The sequence below is a fragment of the Mobula birostris genome, chromosome 1, assembly GCF_030028105.1.
Source record: "Mobula birostris isolate sMobBir1 chromosome 1, sMobBir1.hap1, whole genome shotgun sequence".
Classification (NCBI taxonomy): domain Eukaryota; kingdom Metazoa; phylum Chordata; class Chondrichthyes; order Myliobatiformes; family Myliobatidae; genus Mobula; species Mobula birostris.
Window position 1 is genome coordinate 105809293 of NC_092370.1, and position 20119 is coordinate 105829411.

At 40.4% G+C, this 20119-nt stretch overlaps 1 protein-coding gene across 1 annotated transcript in view; it reads right to left on the bottom strand.

Annotated features, from left to right (window-relative positions):
• tg (thyroglobulin) overlaps window positions 1-20119 on the bottom strand; it is a 360953-nt gene that overhangs the window by 317296 nt on the left and 23538 nt on the right. The window contains exons 8-11 of the mRNA XM_072246581.1: window positions 17854-18043; window positions 13831-14948; window positions 8223-8810; window positions 5334-5576 (exon numbers count right to left, since the gene is read on the bottom strand). Coding sequence (XP_072102682.1) covers window positions 5334-5576; window positions 8223-8810; window positions 13831-14948; window positions 17854-18043 — 2139 coding nt within the window. The remainder of the gene's footprint in view (window positions 1-5333; window positions 5577-8222; window positions 8811-13830; window positions 14949-17853; window positions 18044-20119) is intronic.

A 20119-nucleotide genomic window follows, 5' to 3' on the forward strand; every position in this document is an offset into this window, starting at 1 on the left:
AGCTCCTCGAGTCTGCTCCGCCACTCCACCATGAGCTATACTATTCTCCCATCTAGTTCCAATTTCTGGCTTTTTCCCCATATCCCTTGATACCCTGACTAATTAGATATGTATCAATCTCCTCCTTGAACACCCTCAATTATCGGGCCTCCACAGCTGTATGTGGCAACGAATTCCATAGATCCACGACCCTCTGGCTGAAAAATTTCTCCTCATCTCTGTTCTAACTGGGTACTCTCTAATTCTAAGACTGTGGCCTCTTGTCCTGGACTCACCCACCAAGGGAAACAGCCTTTCCACATCTACTCTGAACAACCCTTTCAACATTCAAAGTGTTTCTATGAGATCACCTCTCATTCTTCTATACTCTAATGAATACAGTCCAAGAGCCGAGAAACACTCCTCGTATGTTAGCCCCTGCATTCCAGGAATCATCCTCGTAAATCTTCTCTGAACTCTCTCCAACATCAGAACATCCCTTCTAAGATAGGAAGCCCAAAACTGAGGTCTCAAATGAGGTGCCCCATAGAGCCTCATCAACACCTCCTTACTCTTATACGCTATTCCTCTTGAAATGAATGCCAACAAAGCATTCGCTTTCCTTACTGCCGATTCAACCTGGTGGTTAACCTTTAGGGTATCCTGCACGAAGACCCCCAAGTCCCTTTGCACTTCCGATTTTTGAATTTTCTCCCCATCTAGATAATAATCTGCCCAATTATTTCTTCTTCCAAAATGTACAACCGTACATTTCTCAACATTGTATCTCATCTGCCATTTCTTCGCCCACTCTCCTAAACTGACCAGGTCTCTCTGCAACCTTTTTCATTTCTTCAACACTTCCTGCTCCTTCACCTATCTTAGTGTCATCCGCAAACTTAGCCACAAAACCATTTAATCCATAATCTAAATCATCGATATACATCATAAAAAGAAGTGGCCCCAACACCAACCCCTGCGGAACACCACTAGTAACCAGTAACCAATCAGAATAGGATCCCTTAATTCCCGCCCTTTGCTTTCTGCCTATCAGACAATGCTCCACCCATTCCAATATTTTTCCTGAAATTCCATGGGCTCTCATCTTATTAAGCAGCCTCTTATGCGGCACCTTATCGAAGGCCTTTTGAAAATCCAAATACACAACATCCACAGCCTGTCCCTTGTCAATCTTATTTGAGATTACCTCAAAAAATTCCAATAGCTTGGTGAGGCAGGATCTTCCCTTCATGAAACCATGCTGGCTTGGGCCTATCTTGTCATGCACCTCAAGATATTTCATAACCTTGTCCTTGAGGATCGACTCCAATAACTTTCCAACTACTAATGTCAGACTAATGGTTCTGTAATTTTCTTTTTGCTGCCTCCCTCCTTTCTTAAACAGTGGAACTACATTTGCGACTTTCCAGTTCTCCAGAACCATGCCAGAGTCTATTGATTCCTGGAAGATCATTTCCAATGCCTCCACAATCTCCAAAGCCACCTCCTTCAGAACCCAGCAGACATTCTATTCTTAGTCCATTTAGCTTCCCAAGCACCTTCTCTCTAGTAATCTTGACTGTACTTAATTCTATTCCCTGAGATCTCTGGCTATTAGGTATGTTGCTAATGTCTTCCACTGTGAAGACTGATGCAAAGTACTCATTTAGTTCCTCTGCCATCACTTTGTTACCCATTATAATTTCTCCAGCATCATTTTCAATCGGTCCTATATCTACCCGTGTCACTCTTTGACTCTTCATATATTTAAAATAGCTCTTAGTATCCTTTTTTATGTTAATTGCCGACTTCCTTTCATAATTTATCTTTTCTTTCCTAATGACTTTCTTAGTTTCCTTCTGTAAGTTTTTAAAAATCGTCCAGACCTTAGTCTTCCCACTAATTTTTGCTTCCTTGTACGCTGTCTCTTTTGCTTTTATTTTAGCCTTAACCTCTCTCATTAGCCACATTTGTGCCATTTTTCCACTCATGATTTTCTTTTTTCTTGGAATATATTTTTCCTGCACTTTCCTTATTTCTTGTAGGAATTTCATCCAATTCTGCTCTACCATCCCTCCATCTTGTTTACTTTTCCAATCGACTTGGGCCAGTTCCTCTCTCATACCACTGTAATTTCCTTTGTTCCACTGAAATATGGATACACCTGATACCAGCTTCTCCTTTTCAAATTTGAAACTGAACTCAATCATATTATGATCACTACTTCCAAGGGGTTCCATTACCTCCAGCTCCCTAATCGCCTCAGGTTCACTACACAGCACCCAATCCAAAACAGCCAGTCCCCTGGTGGGCTTCTGGACAAGCTGCTCCAAAAAGCCATCCTGTAGGCATTCTACAAACTCCCTCTCCTGAGATCCATTACCTTCCTGACTTTCCCAATCCACTTTCATATTAAAATCCCTCATAATTATCTTGACATTTTCCTTCTGACATGCTTTTTCTATTTCCAGCTGTAACTTGTAGTCCACATCCCGGCTGCTGTTTGGAGGCCTGTATATAACTGCTATTAGTGTCTTTTTACCCTTGCCATTTCTTAACTCGACCCATAAGGATTCTACCTCTTCTGATCCTATGTCTCTTCTTTCTAGTGATTTGATATCATTGCTTACCATCAGGGCCACGCCACCCTCTTTACCTACCTTCCTATCTTTCCTATACACTGTGTATCCTTGGATATTCAGCTCCCACTCATATCCATTATTTAGCCATGACTCGGTGATGGCCACAATGTCATATCTTTTAACCTGCAGCTGTGCAACAAGGTCATCCACTTTATTTCTAATGCTGTGTGCATTTAAGTACAGTACCTTTTGATCAGTATCTGTTACCAATTTTGCTATATTTCTATCGTATAGCAAAGTATCCTGTCTAGGCACCTTCCTGTCCTTCTTGCCATTTTTGCTGCACAGTATCTTTGACTTATTTCTATTTTCCTCTTCCTCCACCCTAACACCCTGGTTTCCTTCCCCCTGCCAACTTAGTTTAAACCCTCCCTAACAGCTATATTAAACAATCCCGCCAGGATATTAGTACCCTTTGAGTTCAGGTGTAACCAATCGTTTTTGTATAAGTCATACCTCCCCCAAAATAGATCCCAATGATCCAAGAATTTGAAACACTGTCCCCTGCACCAGTTACTTTTAGCCACACATTCATCTGCTTAATTCTACTATTCTTACCTTCATCAGCGTGTGATTCAGGCAGTAATCCTGAGATTATTACTCTGGAAGTCCAGCTTTTCAATTTTCTTCCTAGCTCCTCTCTTTCAGGACCTTCTTCTTTCAGGACCTCCTCTCTTTTTCTGTCTATGTCATTGATACCAACATGTACCAAGACTTCTGGCTGCTCTCCCTATCTCCTCAGAATACTCTGGACCCAATCTGAGACATCCCATACCCTGGCACCAGGGGGGCAACACACCATCCAGGTATCCTTGTCCGGCTCACAGGATCTCTTGTCTGTTCCCTTCACTGTGGAATCCCCTATACCTATAACTACTGCATTTCTCCTTGCTCTCTTGATCACGGCACTGGGGAGAGTGCCAGAGTCCTTTTCGCTATGGTTTTCCTCTGTCAGGTCAACCTCTCCAACAGTATCTCAAATGATACATTGATTTCTGAGGAGGACTGTCAAAGGGGTGCCGTCCACTATCTCTCTATCGGTATTATCAATCACCCCTTCACTTTCCCTAACTAGCTGAGGGTCATCAAGTTGTAGCTCCAGATCCCTAACACAGTAAATCATGGTAAGCATCAAAATACCTTACCTTAATTCTGCAGATGACACTCAGATTTATAGAAGTGTCATCAAGTGATTAGGGTCCCATACAGTCCTCCAGTTAAACAAAGAGAAAACTGAGATAATAGTTTTTGGTGCCAAAAAAGAATGACTAGAAGTCAGTGCTCATTTGGAATCCCTGACATTAAAGATGACAAACCAAGCCAGAAACCTTGGTGTTGTGATGAATTCTGACTTAAATTTTAACTGCTGTGTTGGGACAATTACAATGCCTACTACCATTTAAAAAATATAGCCAGAGTTAAAGGGCTTGTGTCTCAGCAAGATCTAGAAAAACTCATCCATGCATTTATTTTTAGTAGGCTTGAATACTCTAATGACGTTTTCACAGGTCCCTGTGAAAACAGGGACCTGTGCAGACAGTTGCAACTCATTCAGAACGCTGTTGCTAGAGTCCTCACTAAGACCTAGAAATTAAACATATCCCTCCAGTTCTCAGATCGTTACACTGGCTTCCTGTCTATCAGAGGATTGACCTTAAAATATTACTTCTGGTTTATAAAGCACTGCAGCCAAAATACATCTCCAATCTCTTGCTGCATTACAAACCTTACTGAGTTTTCAGGTCACTGGGAGCAGGTCTACTTACTGACCCTAGGGTGAAAACTAAACATGATGAAGCAGCTTTTAGTTACTATGCTCCACATATCTGGAGTAACATTCCAGAGGATCTGAAGTCTGCCCCAACCTTAAGCTCTTTTAAATTGAGGTTTAAACTTTTTCTTTTCGTTGTAGCTTTTAATTAGGATTTCCTGAACTGTAACTTCTATTTATCACATCTATTTTTTGTGTGATTTTATTTTCATATATATTGTCTGAAATTTGATGTTTGATTTTTATATCTTGTGCTATGAACTGCCTTCTGTTTGAAAAGTGCTATACAAGTAAACTTGCTTGCTTGCTTAAGGGGGGAAAAGGGGTGGAGAGGTAAGTTTAGGAAGTATATTCCAGAGAAAAATGCTTTGTCTGCTAAAATCAGTTTCTGGTGGTGAAGCAAAGGAAATAGTAATAATGTGATGAATTGGAAGAGCAAATAGATTAATTAGTTATGATTGTAGGAAGTATAGGAATTGAAATAGACTCTGGCCACTTTATTAGGTACCTCCAACTCCATTGTTCCCTGTACCTTGATGCAAAAAGATAGCAAAAGTCTGTCAAATTTACATCACAAAATGTCACTTTGTTGGTCTTGAGTTCCTCTGGGATGCAGGGATGCAGATTTCCACCTCCCTGTGCATGAACGCGGCTTTCTGATTTTACTCCTAGATGGCTTGGTTCTAAGTGGATGGCAGAAGGGGCAATGGAGATAAGTAATTTTAATTGGTAATACTTGAGGCACTGGAATCAATGCACAGTATGTCCTGTCAGATACTGAAATGTCATGATTGGGAAATGGTGAGTGATAAAACTGTGCCTTTGCATTGACTCATTAAATTTATACATTAACATAGACTTTCCTACAGAAACAGGAGAATGAAATAGTGAATCATGTTATAAAATAGATTAATTCACACACGTTCAATAAATGTACTCACTAGATTGGGCAGCCAATCGAATAGCGTAGTCAGATCCACTCAGCAATTTTTCAAAAATGGAAATATCTGACTGTGAATTCTCAGAGAAATGAAGCAGCTCACTCTCAGTCAGATGTATACCACTTGCTAAGAGGAAACCCTGTGTAAAAGGAATTTCTGAATTGTTGGAAGCAAAGATGAGTTCATCTGCCTCATCAATAAACTGAAGGACTTGTGCGGTAGCAAGACCACATGATCCTGGACCTGGAAAGAAAATAATAGTGGTGTATCACACAGACACAATCCAAATAAAACATAATAACTGGACATTGTAGTAGAACTTTTAAAGCTCCACTGAGACCCATACCTCAATACCTCAAGTCTCCTCCATATTATTTTCAGAATAATGGTCAATATATTTTACCCACAAGAAACTATAACATGTTGAGCTGAATCATATGTGCCAATCAGGAGAAAGGTGGAAATAGAATTGGATCTTTACCTCAATAGCACTTGGATACAAATGGAATGATTGGTTTCACAACACCTCAGTGAGACCCTATGTGGAGTCATCCTTTGAATTATGGTTAGGATACCTCTGGGAAGATACTTTGGTCTCTTGCGATGTAGTGTACAAATTCACCAGAATGATAAAGAGTCTTAACAATGAAACAAGTCATAGAACTTTGTCCCACATCAGAGTCGTTAAAGCGTACAGCACAGAAACCTACCCGTTAGCCAACCATCAAGCATTCATTTACACTAATAACACACTAATCTCATTTTATTCCCTCCACATTCCCATTAGCTTGTCTCAGATTCTACAGAGGCCTACACCATTGGGTAAATTACAGTGGCTGATTGATCTACCAGTCTGCACAATTTAAGGATAAACTTCAACACCCAGAAGAAACCCATACAATAAAATAAAGACAGGTCAAACTTCACACAGATAACAACAGAGGTCAGGATTGAAACCTAGAGCTTTGGTATAGCATGCCATTGTGTTACCCAATTTCACAGTACAAATAAAGCATTTCTAACATTTACTTTCATTCCCATCAATGGGATAATATATAGTAAAGAAAGTAAAGCATATTTGGAAGAGTTGGGTGGAATTGGCCTTTTTCCAGGAACATTAAATAAAATGTCCAAGGAATGAGAATCAAGGTAACATCCAGAAAGTCAGGAGGAAACTTGACTGCGTGGATTCAGAATTGGCTTGCCCACATCAGGAAGAGGGTGGTCAGTGTATTTTACTTGGAGCTCAGGATCTAGCAGTCTTCTGTTGTGGGACCCCTGCCATCTGTCATTTGTAAAGGTGACTTGGATGACAAAGTGGAGTGGTGAGTTCGTAATTTCGAAGATGCATTGAAGGTTGGAGGTATTGTGAATAATATAGAAGGATATTGTATGTTACAGTGGATTGTAGACAGGTTGTAGAGTTGTAGAGTTTTATAGACAGGTTGGAGAAGAGGCAAATGGAGTTCAATCCAGAAAATTGTTAAGAGATACACTTAAAACATAGAAAAGAACAACACAACACAGGCCCTTCAGCACACAATGTTGTGCTGATGTCCATACACCCACCCCACTATCAATCTAACCTTTCCCTCCTACACAGCCCATAATCAACCATTTTTCTTACATCCATGTGCCTAACCAAGAGTCTTTTAAATGTTCTTATTTGATCAACCTCCACTATCACTCCTGAACATGAGTTTAAGGCACCTACCATTTTTGTATTAAAAAAAACCTCTGATATCTCCATTAAATTTTCCTCCACTCACCTTAAAAGAATATCATCTGCCCTGGGAAAAAAGTACTGGCTTTCTATGCTTCTCATGTTCTTATACACATCTATCAAGTTGCCTCTCGTCCTCCTTTGCTCCGAAAAGAAAATCCCTTGTTCACTCAACCTTTCCTCATAAGACATGTTCTCTAATTTAGGCAACATCTTGGTAAATCTCCTCTACACTCTCTCTACTGTTTCACATTCTTCCCATAATGAGGCAACTAGAACTCAACACAATGCTCTAAATGTGGTCTAACCAGAGTTCCATAGAACTGAAACAATCCCTAACGGCTCTTGAACTCAGTCTCCCAACTAATAAAGGCCAGCACTCCATATACCTTGTTAACTACCCTATTAATTCACACAGCAACTTTGAGGGAACTATGGACTTGGATCCAAGACCTCTCTTTCTCCATACTGCTAAGAATCCTGACATTAATGTTGCACTCTGCCCTCAATTTCAACTTTCTGGGACCCCTATTCTTGATGATTTTTATAAATGACATAGATAAGGAAGTGGAAGGGTGGGTTAGTACGTTTGCAGGTAAGAAGTTTGGTGGTGTTAAGGATAATGTAAAAGTTTGTTGTAGGTTACAAAACGACATTGAAAAGATGTTGAGCTGGGATGAGAAAAGGCAGATGGAGTTGAATCTAGAAAAGTATGAAGTGATACACTTTGGAAGGTCGAAGGTGTTCGAAGTCAAAAAAGAAAATCTATGTTCAGGTAAGCCATGACCTAACAGGATGGGCAGGAGTGATTAAATGAGCTACTGTGGTTGAACTCAATGGAAAAGGTCATTTGCAGTTTATGGATTCACTGCAAATTATCACAGCAAACTGATGAAGACTGATTTCACTCCTCTGGAGCCTAGTGATAGTGTAATAGGAATAGGAACGAGAATGAAAGGGAGTACACGTACAATATGGATAGAGAAAGATATAAGGAAACCAAAGTATGTCAGAAGAATGGAAGAACAAACATGAAAGGGAAGAGGATATATGAGGTATAGCCAGTGGGATAAATATCAAAAGAAGGAAACAGCGAAGAGGGATTGAGGGAAAAGAGAAGGGGAGGAAACTAATATGTATGACTTCTTAACAGTAGTATTGCTTACATTGTGGGGTCTGATTTAGTTCAGCTTTTGTTCCTGGCAGCTCTTGTCCTTTTTCATCAACACACCAACATTTCCGCAGCTCCAGGTCACCTATCTCGACACTGAAATCAGAATACGGGCCAGGGTAGTGATTTACATGGCCAAACAACAACTGCCAAAATGTGTAAGGGTGCAGTAGAACATTGATGCCCAGTTCTGAGTTGGCAATTGCTTCAAGATCATCAGCAGAAATAGAATCAAACGTTGGGTATTGAGAGAGCACTGAAAAGACATGTTGATGCCCCCTGTCATATAGTTCCTTCAGAAACAGCTCAAAACTGATGGATGCTTGAGATGACCTATGGTATTCAACGATTTCATCCATGACAGTTGACACATTCCAGTCTCCTTTGTTCTCAGCAATCCAGTGACGATAAAAGGAGATGACCTGAAAAGGGGGGCCATCACATTGGACACGTCTCCACTCTCCATTTTCTCTGCATTGGGGAATGTAAGCTGCAGGTGTTGAAAATGGGCTTGAATCTCTCAGTATTGTCTCAGTTGTTTGAATGAACTTCTCAGCTGCTAGCAACTGGCAAGCACTGGGGCCTGGTAAGGTTAAAAAAAAGAATATGAATATAAAGTTCAGAGCAAGAATGTTCAGTCTTGGCTTAATCAGGTACCTTATAATTTTTTAAAATCTATAAACAAGGTTTGAGTTTGTTTGGCAAATCTAACATGTACAGTATGTAACATTTTCTACTGGCCCTAACAGAGTGGTTTACTGTCGCTTTCTGGAATGCAGTCATCAATCAATCACATTGCAGTAGGATTGGACATACATCATAGGTAAGAAAAGCAAAAAGGAGAAATTCCGTTGATATAATGCCTTTTGAGAATTACTCTTAAAACATTCCTTGAATTATTTAATTATTCCTTGAATCATAGCAGTGATTTTTTTGTAATAGCGTAGCAGAGAGCGCGACACTATTACAGCTTGGTGCATTGGAGTTCAGACATCAGTCCCGGCGTCCATTGTAAGGAGTCTCTCTATGTTCTTACTGTGGAATGCGTGGGATTTCTTCAGGTGCTCCAGTTTCCTCCCAAAATCTAAAGATGTACTGACTAGGTTAATGGGTCCGATCTTACATTGTCCCATGATTAAGTCAGTGTTAAATCGGGGTTGATGGAGGTTGCTTGGGCAGTGCAGATCGAAGGGCCAGAAGGGCCTATTCTGCATTGTATCTCTAAATAATAAAGAAATAATTTTTAGAAATATAATAAGACTCCTTAAACTACAATGAGATTATGGCCAACTACAAACAAGAGAAAATCTGCAGATGCTGGAAATACAAGCAACACACACAAAATGCTGGAGGAACTCAACAGGCCAGGCAGCAAAGAGTATAGTCAATGTTTCGGGTCGAGTCCTTTCTTCATCAGTCCTGATGAACAGCCTCAGCCTAAAATGTCAATTATACACTTTTCCATAGATGCTGCCCATTATGACCAACTAGTTTGTTTTGGTTAAGTGGAGGGAGTATAAGTATTGGCCAGGGCATCAGAGACAGCTTTCTTCAATACTACCATGGGACTCTTCAGCTGAGAGGGAAGAGAAGAAAATATTTGTTTAACGTTTTAAATTGAGAACTAATTCTTCATTACTGCACCAAAATATCAGCCTAGATTGTAAAATCGAATCTTCACAATGTGACTCGAGTCCACAATCTTATTGCTGGAAGGCAAATGTCACCAATTAAGCCAGGCTGATGCTTTTCAGTGCAATCATTAAAACATTGCTCTTTATAGCATCACAGACACTCCTCTACCATTTTTTAAAGTGAGATGTTCTTTTGTTAAACTGAATTCAAATTATCAACTTCAAATAAGTTTTAAACTCACATTCACAGATTATTATTCCAGCTCTCTTGATTTTGATAAGACCATAAGACATAGGAGTAGAATGAGGCCATTTGACCCATCGAGTCTGCTCCACCATTCCGTCTTGGATGATTTATTATCTCTCTCAACTCTATTCCCCTGCCTTCTCCCTGTAACCTTTGATGCCCTTACTAATTAACAACCTATCAACTTCCGCCTTAAATATACCCAATGACATGGCCTGCACAGCCATCTTTGGCAATGAATTGCACAGATTCATCACCCTCTGGCTAAAGAAATTCCTCTTCATCTCAGCTATAAAGTGATGTCCTTGTATTCTGAGGCTATGCCCACTGGTCCTAGACTCCTCCACTACATGAAACATACTCTCCATGTCCGCGGTATCCAGGCCTTTCAATATTTGATAAGTTTCAATGAGATCCCATCATTCTTCCAAACTCCAGCAGGTACAGGCCTGGAGTCGTCAAATACTCCTCATACATTAACCCTTTCACTCTTAGAATTATTCTCGTGAACCTCCTCTGGACCCTCTCCATTACCAGCACATCTTTTCTTTGCTAAGGGGCCCAAATTTGCTCAGAATACTCCGTATGGTCTGACCAAGGTCTTATAAAGCCTCAGCATTGCATCCTTGCTTTTATATTCTGCTCCTAATGAAATGAAAGCTACATTTACATTCCTTACCAGCAACTCAACCTGAAAGGTAACCTTTAGGGAACCTTGCACAAGGACTTGTTTGCACCAATATGCTTCCTGTTTATAAAATAGTCTACCTCTGCCAAAGTGCTTGATGACACACTTCCCTGAAATGTATTCCAATCTGCTATTTCTTTGCCCATTCTCCGGATCTAAGTCCTTCTGCAGGCACCCTGCTTCTTCCACACTACCTGTCCCTTCATGTATCTTTGTATCATTTGCAAATCATTGACTTATAATCTAAAAAGAAGTGGTCCCAACACTGATCCCTGTGGAGCACTATCAGTCACTGGAATCCAACCAGAAAAGGCCCTCTTTATTTCCACTCTTTGCCTCCTGCCTATCTGTCAATCTTCTATCCATAATAGTTCATTTCTTGTAATACTATGGGCTCTAACCTTGGGTTAGCAGCCTCATGTGCGGCACCCTGTCAAGGATCTTCTGAAAATTCAAGTAAACAATATCCATAGTCTCTCTTTTGTCTATCCTGCCTTTTATTTCTTCAAAGAATTCCAACAGATTTGACAAGCAAAATTTCCCCTTAAGAAAACCATACTGACTTTGGCCTACTTTATCATGTGGCTCCAAATACCCTGAAACCTCATCCTTTATAATGGAATGCAACACCTTCCTAGTCACTGCAGTCAAGCAAACTGGCCTGATATTCCTTTATAATGGAATGCAACACCTTCCTAGTCACTGCAGTCAAGCAAACTGGCCTGATATTCCTTTATAATGGAATGCAACACCTTCCTAGTCACTGCAGTCAAGCAAACTGGCCTGATATTCCTTTATAATGGAATGCAACACCTTCCTAGTCACTGCAGTCAAGCAAACTGGCCTGATATTCCTTTATGTTGTCTTCCTTCTTTCTAAAGAGTGCAGTGACATTTGCAATTTTCTAGTTCACCGGAACCATTCCAAAATCTAGTCATTATTGAAGTATCACTGCTAATGCCTCCACAATTTCTTCAGCTACTACTTTCATTATACTGGGATGTTGACCATAAGTCATTGAAGCACATTCAGGCCATTTGGCCCATTGAGTCTTCTCCACCATTCCTTCATGGCTGATTTATGATCCCTCTCCACCCCATTCTCCTTCCCTCTGTCTGTAACCAGTGACACTCTTACTAATCAAGAACCTATCCACGCTAAAGAAATTCCTCTGCATCTCCATTCTAAAGAAATGCCCCTCTATTCTGAGGCTGTGCCCTCTGGTCCTAAATTCCCCACTAATGGAAGCATTCTCCCTACATCCATTCTATTCAAGTCTTTCAATATTCGATAGGTTTCAATGAGATTCCCCTTTATTCCTCTAAATTCCAGCGAGTTTATGTCTAGAGCCATCGAATGCTTCTCATTTGTTAACTCTTTCATTGCCAGAATAATTCTCGTGAACCTCCTCTGGACACTCTCTAATGCCAGCACTTTCTTTCTTAGATAAGGAGCCCAAAACTGCAGACACTATGGTCTATCTGTTCCTGGTGACTTATCTAGGTTTAGATCTTTCAGCTTCCCAAGCACCTTATCCTTAGCAATGGCTGTTACACTCACTTTTGCTCCAGTACGCTCTCATCTCTGTTCCTGTTTCAGTAGTTTAGTGAGATTAAGGCCATAGTAAGGTTGGGCAAGCACAGCAAACAAAATATTCTGCACTTCAGTCTGAAGTATGTTTCTTTAATGTAAAGAAGATGTATGCACACACTTTGGTAATCCTAAAATGAACTCAGGAATAACCCTGGAGACATTTTAACGTTCAATTAAAGCTAGAAAAGTATTCTGAGAGGTAGTCGAAGCTGTTATAAGGTTATATTAGGTTACTATTAGATCTTCCATCACTCTTTTAATTAGTATATTTAAGACAATAACAAGCCTGCTTATAAAACTCTGACTAGCCTGCATCCGGAGTATTGCTCTCAATTCTGGTTGTTTGCTACAGAAAAGCTGTGCTGGCTACAGAGAAGATTCCAAAGAGGTTTACTAGAACTCTGTTTAGATTAAAGGGCATGTGCTATAAGGAGACGTTAGATAAAGTAGAGTCCTTTTCTATGAAGCAACAGAGGCTGGGCAAAGATCTGATAGAAGTAAATAAAATTATGAGAGGCCTTGACATTTTTCCCAAGATTGACGCGTCTCATTCTCGGGGGCATGCATTTCAGGTCAGAGGAGGAAAGTTCAAAGGAGGTAGGCAGGGTTAGTTTTTTACAGGGAAGTGGTAAGTGCTTGGAATGTGCTGTCAGGAGTTGTCGTGGAGACAGATACAATAAAAGTAGTTGGACAGGCTGTTAAACATAGAGCATGGAGTGATATGGAATATGTACAGGCAGAAGGGATTCAGTGTCATTAGCTTAATTAGTTTACCACAGTATCTTGAGACAAAGGGTCTATTCCCATGCTGTACTATTTGATGTTATAATGTCTATGACTAAATCACTGCATAATTAAACAGCTTCTTTTCTCCCCAGTTCATTAGACAACTATCCTAACTCTGTGGCCTTGGTTACAACACCAACCTGATGAAATATTTTTCATTTAATTATTTCAGCAAAACTCCCCATAATTTTGAACACCCCTTTAAAATCTCTTAAATTAGCATTTTATCTTTCCTGTTCCAAGAGAATAATCCCAATTTCTCTGGACTTCGTGAAGCAATTTGACAGAATTTATCTAGCCTAATTTATCACTTGTGATGTTGAAATCCATCAGTAATTATCAAAATGTTTAGTTTAATTGATGCTTATTTTTGGTTCCTATCTATTCTTGTGTTCATTTTTTTACATTAATTTATGTTGTGGATTATTTGTTCTTTGCAGAATCAAAGGGGTCTTCATTCTATTGATTTCAATTAACGCTCAGAATTTGAAAATGAAAACTGCTTCACCTATAGTAAGAGATCATTTCTGGAAAAAGCCTGACAAATCAACTCCTTCTACTTTATTGTCCTTAAATTGACTACTCAAGATTAATGTAGTATCTGTGCAGATGCAAATTTTGATAGACAAATCACCACTGAGGTAATGAAACTTACACTTCATGCTTCCTCCATCTGGTTTTCTTATTCCAGGAATCTGCCTGCCCTGCAGGTCCACACAGAAGCAACTCATCCCATCACATTGCATGGATAGAAAACCACCTTCTGCTCCACATGAAGGAACAAACACATCAAATCCAGCTGGCTGGTGCTCTTTCATGAGTATAGAACTCTGACGTTGTTGCTCACACAGGGTGGAACATTGTGGCCTTTGACCCTTAACTTTTGTGTTTGGAACCTCCAATCTTTGATTGACCACACATGAATCAAGGTGTGAGCCTTGACACTGGACTTCCTCATAGTCACCGTCTCTAGTGCACCTGGGAACAAACAGCTTTGAGTTCCGATGGTCACAAATTCCCAGTCTGGCACTTCTTAAAAGTAGCTGGATGATTTCAGATAAACTGCCATCGTCTGCATCAAAAAAGCTGATGATTTCTTGCAATATCCTGAGAACATTACGTTGCTCAAAAAGTGATGCCATAAGTCTTACAATGTTCTGGTTCTCCTGTAAGTTAACTGCCCGTCCAAAGTTGTCCAGAATTGTCTGATTCAAATTGAAGGTGTCCCTGGAGAATCCTGCTGCTCCTTTTGAAAGGTAGGAGTCTTCGAGGGGTGAAAACAACTTGGCAAGTTCCACAAAATTTCCTCCACTGTACATTCCTGTTAAGCCAATCTGCTGGAAGAACTGACTGAAATTAAAAGCTCCCATGCTTCCAAGACTGCCAGTGAAATTGAACTGACCCACATTTTTCAGAAATTTGCCCCCAAACAGATTTTCTATGAAGAATTTGGAGTTCGCAGAGAACTGAAGAGCAGTAAGTGCAAGGTCCTTAGATAGAAACATTTGTTCCACAAACTCACCCAGAATCACTTCTAGATTGCAATTGCCAGTGTCTGACTCTACAGCCTGGAGCATGGAAACCAGAAAATCTGATTTTACCAACAACTCGTTCAGATCTGGGCTGCAGTGGCTGAGAGCCTTGCTAATTTTTTCGAGAACTTGAGGTGAAGATACAGGCAGAGTGAAAATATTGTTTTGACTGAAGTGACCAACTGGTCCATAGAAAAGCCATGACAACATGCGTTTCCTTTCAGATTCACAGTCACTTCCACTATCCCCTGGAATTTAAAAGATCAGTTACAGATACATGAAATTGGCAGCATGAACAGGTCAATCAATATTCAGTTAGATGTTTCTGGATCTGTACCTTCAATCCCATTTAGCAACTTTATAGTCTTTAATATCCTCACTCTCTATGTTCTTACAAGTCCATCTTACTCAAACTTGAGTAGCTTCTTGAAGAAGCAAATTCCAAATAGAGGATTTCTGATTTTAATCTTGAAATGCTTAATTCTAACAAATTCCATTACTCTTGTTCTGAACCAATTGAATTTAGTTTATCCATTTGTTATTAACTAAGTATTTCTTGCAAACTTTGGCTGCAGTTGCTAAAACACAATAATCATTTGTAATACAGGTTACTATTTTCTTGCCATTATTCACATATTGAAATACATTGTCCCAGAACTTGGTGTCAGAGCTAACCTCTGTTCCACAAGTAGGATTTATCTTTCTCAAGAATGCAGTGTTGACTTGTTACCTACCCCTACCCATCCGAATCTAAAATGATAAACCTCAGGTACAACAGGCTCTTGGGCAATATAGTGCTACAGGGATGTGTAGAACAACTTGAAGTGTGAAACATCTCAAAAAGGTCTTTGACAGCTTGCTTAGTCATGTCCTGGATAGAAGAGGATCCATCAGACAGACACAGCATGGATTCTTGAAGGGCAGGTTCTAGCTGAAGAGCAGGTTCTATCTGAAGTACTTACTGGAGTTCTTTGATGATATGATGAGTGCAGTGGATAAAGGGGTACAGGTGGATGTTGTATACTTGGAAATAAATACTATTATGAAAGAGACAAATAAGATAGAAACAGGAAAGTTGAGTCCAGTGGTAAGTGAGACTAGAACTAGGGAACAGAGCCTTATAATTTGAGGGAGTAGATTTAGGATGGAGATGAGGAGAAACTGCTTTTAGCATATAAACATAGAAACATAGAAAACCTACAGCGCAATACAGGCCCTTCGACCCACAATGCTGTACCGAACATGTACTTATTTTAGAAATTACCTAGGGGTTACCCATAGCCCTCTATTTTTCTGAGCTCCATGTACCTGTCCAGGAGTCTCTTAAAAGACCCCATCATATCCTCCACCATCATCGTAGCCGGCAGCCCATTCCATGCACTCACCACTCTCTGCGTAAGAAACTTACCTCTGACATCTCCTCTGTACCTACTTCCAAGCACCTTAAAATATGCCCTCTGTGTGAGCCACTTAAGCCCTGGGAAAAAGCCTGGGATGAAGGCCAATGCACCATATACCTTCTTAATCACAGAATCAGCCTGTGCAGCAGCTTTGAGTGTCCTATGGACACGGACCCCAAGATCCCTCTGATCCACCACACTGCCAAGAGTCTTACCATTAATATTATATTCTGCCATCATATTTGACCTACCAAAATGAACCACTTCACACTTATCCGGGTTGAACTCCATCCGTCACTTCTCAGCCCAGTTTTGCATCCTATCAATGTCCCGTTGTAACCTCTGACAGCCATCCACACTATCCACAACACCCCCAACCTTTGTGTCATCAGCAAATCTTCTAACCCATCCCTCCACTTCCTCATCCAGGTCATTTATAAAAATCATGAAGAGAAGGGATCCCAGAACAGATCCCTAAGGCACACCACTGGTCACCGACCTCCATGGTGACTATGACCCATCTACAACCACTCTTTCCCTTCTGTGAGCAAGCCAGTTCTGGATCCACAAAGCAAAGTCCCTTGGATCCTATGCCTCCTTACTTTCTCAATAAGCCTTGCTGTAATCCATCTACATTACATCTACTACCCTACCTCCATCAATGTGTTTAGTCACATCCTCAAAAAATTTAATCAGGCTCATAAGACACAACTTGCCTTTGAAAAAGCCATGCTGACTATTCCTAATCATATCATGCCTCTCCAAATGTTCATAAATCCTGCCTCTCAGAATTTTTTCCATCAATTTACCAATCACTGAAGTAAGACTCACTGGTTTATAATTTTCTGAGCTACCTCTAACTCCCTTTCTTGAATAAGAGAACAACATCTGCAACTCTCCAAACCTCTGGAACCTCTCCCGTCCCCACTGATGATGCAAAGATCATCACCAGAGGCTCAGCAATCTCCTCCCTCGGCTCCCAAAGTAGCTTGGGGTACATCTCCTCGGCCTCAGAGACTTATCCAACTTGATGCTTTCCAAAAGCTCCAGCACATCCTCCTTCTTAATGTCTATATGCTCAAGCTTTTCAATCCACTGTAAGTCATCCCTACGATTGCTAAGATCCTTTTCTGTAGTGAATACTGAAGCAAAGTATTCATTAAGTAACTCTGCTATCTCCGCCGGTTCCATACACACTCTTCCATTGTCGCACTTGATTGGTCCTATTCTCTCACGTCTTGTTCTCTTGCTCTTTCCCTCTTTTCCAGAGAATAGTGAATCTGTGGATTTCTCTGCTCAGATAAATAACAGAAGATACCTCAATAAATATATTTAAAACACAGCTGGATTTTTGCAAAGCAGGGGAATTAAGGGGAATGAGGAAAATTCAGGTAGGTAGGGTTCAGTTCACTGCCAGATCAGCTATGGCCATATGAATGGAGGAGCATGCTTGACAGCCCAGATGGCCTCTCCTGCTCCTTTTTGAAGTTATTATGTTCTTATATAGATTTTGAAACCTTTGGACTTGGATGCATGTGTATTATTAGTGAGCCACAGCTGAAAGTGAATGAGGCAATGTACCAGTTACAGTAGGGAGAAAGATGAAAAATCAGGTACAATATGTATCCAGCCTTTCTGCTCATTAAATAGTGGAACATCCTTAGACTTGTTGGAAGGACAATAGAATGGGAGAAGTTCCAGGGACACACTGGAAATATAAGTAGTGATAAAAGAACCAGCAAAAACTTACCACAGTTAGGTTTTCTTCCCTGCTGCCTTGTTCCAAGCAGTTCCTCTCCATTGGGATCTGAACACCAGCATTGACCCCCCTTCTGACATTGTATGGGCAGATAGTTCCCATCGTCATCACATGATGGAGTGAAGATATCATCAAATGAAGCCGCTGTAAACCTCTCAATTTCACATCTCGTTGGGCCTATAACAATGGATAAAACCCAGATGCAAATTTAAATTCAAGCATCATTTCAATTTTATGTTTTGGTGTGTCAATATCTTTTCTCGTTTGTTTTTTTTTGAAATTTTAGTTACGGCGTCAGAAGGCATACATACATAGCGTTTACTTGTTGGAAAGTCATCCTGCAAGTGTATAAAACTTTGATCTAGGTCACAGTTGGAATATTGTGTCAGTTCTAATCGCCACATTTCAGAAAGGATGCAGAGGCTTTTGAGAGGGTGTAAAGGAGGATCACCAGTAAGAGTTTGAACAAACTTGGATTATTTTCTACAGAGTCGTGGAGACTGAGGGATGACCTGATAAAAGTATATAAAATTGTTAAAGGCATGGTCAGCATCTATTTCACAAGGTGGAAATGACAAACAATAGAGGCTATAGCTTTAAGTGAACAGGAGAAATGAAAAGGAGATGTGTGAGGCAATTTTCTTTTTACACAGAGAGTAGTGGGTGCCTGAAATGCACACACTGCCAGAATTGGTGGAAGCAGATAAATTGCCAATGCTTAAGAGGCATTTGGACAGGTACATGACAAAATTGAGGGATATAGACCATGTGCAAGCAGATGAGATTAGTTTAAAACAGCAGCTTGTTTGACACAGGTATGGTGAGCTAAGGGGACAGTCTGTCCTTTTCTGTTCGATGTTTTATGATCATTATTCCCAAATTCCACAGAGACTTTTACCACTTTCCCATCCTCAGTCCTTAACACAAGGTCAAGTACAGCCCCCTCCTTATTAGGAGTCAACTTACTGTATTAAACTTTCATCCCATCTGAGCCATTTATATAAAGCTATCTCAGTCAATATTTGGAAAGTTAAAATCTGCAACTGCCACTATGCTATTGTTTTCACACCTTACTGTGATCACCAACATATTTCTTTTTGACTATTAGAATTGTTCATACTGCGTGTTCTATAATCCCATAAAACGATAACTGCGTTCTACCCATATAGCCCAACTGGCCGATTGGTCCAGAATATCCTCTCTGAGTGCTGCTCTGCTGCTCCTCCTGAGCAACAGTGAAATATTCCTTCCCCTATGGAGTGTAAGCTTCTGGAGCTTGTGTCTAAACATGAGTCAAAGTCTTCGAGTTTATAGGTGGGAAATTAATGGTTTTTCCTCAGTATGCACCTTTACTGTGTGCTCCTCTGGGTCCAACTCAGTGTCGAAAACCACTAATGACACATATTGGCTCCCTATAGATATCTTCCTTTCCTTCCTATGACTTGCGCTCACACGTCATGTCAGGGTGCTATGCTAGCATTGCGGTTAGCTCGATGCCATTACAGCTCGGGGCACTAGAGATCGGGGTTCAGTTCCGGCACCTCCTGTAAGGAGTTTGTGTGTCCTCCCCATGAATGCATAGGTTCCTTCCCAGTTCTCTGGTTTCCTCCCACGTTCCGAAGATGGTTAGTGCTTTTTGATCATTGTAAGTTGTCCTGTGAGTAGGCTGGCATTAAATAGGAGGACTGCTGAGCTGGAAGAGCCCGTTTCACGATAGGTAGATAGATTAAATAAATAAATAATGGGCGAGTGAATGCAATAACTTTCAATCCTCAAGAAGAAAGGTAACCCTGGTGCACAGCACAATATGACAACTTATATATCTTGTACACTGTTTTTTAAATTTGGTTTCATAGAAATTGGAATCCTAGGTTAAATTTCAGTACCAACTGCACTGATCACCTCAGGGAAAGAATAAAAACAACTAGGAAAGACCAATTTGTTTGACAAAGGACCCAGGACGCCTTCCTTTCTTCATCAATACGTATGATGCACAGGAGTTACTGCAACAACCACTTACATACTTTTATGAAATCTCCACTTCCCAAAGGACATGAGCAGCATTTCTCTGAGAATGTTTCATTGTGAGCTAGACAAATACTGCCACTAATTCTCTGTGCCAGTACGTTGGCATTCACCGTAGTGAGAGAAGGCTATCAAAACAAGAAATATAAAATATAAAGGCCTGGTGGGTGCCTTTTTTTTCCCATTTCTCTGGACAATAAAAGACGCTATTGTTGACAATGCAAGAAC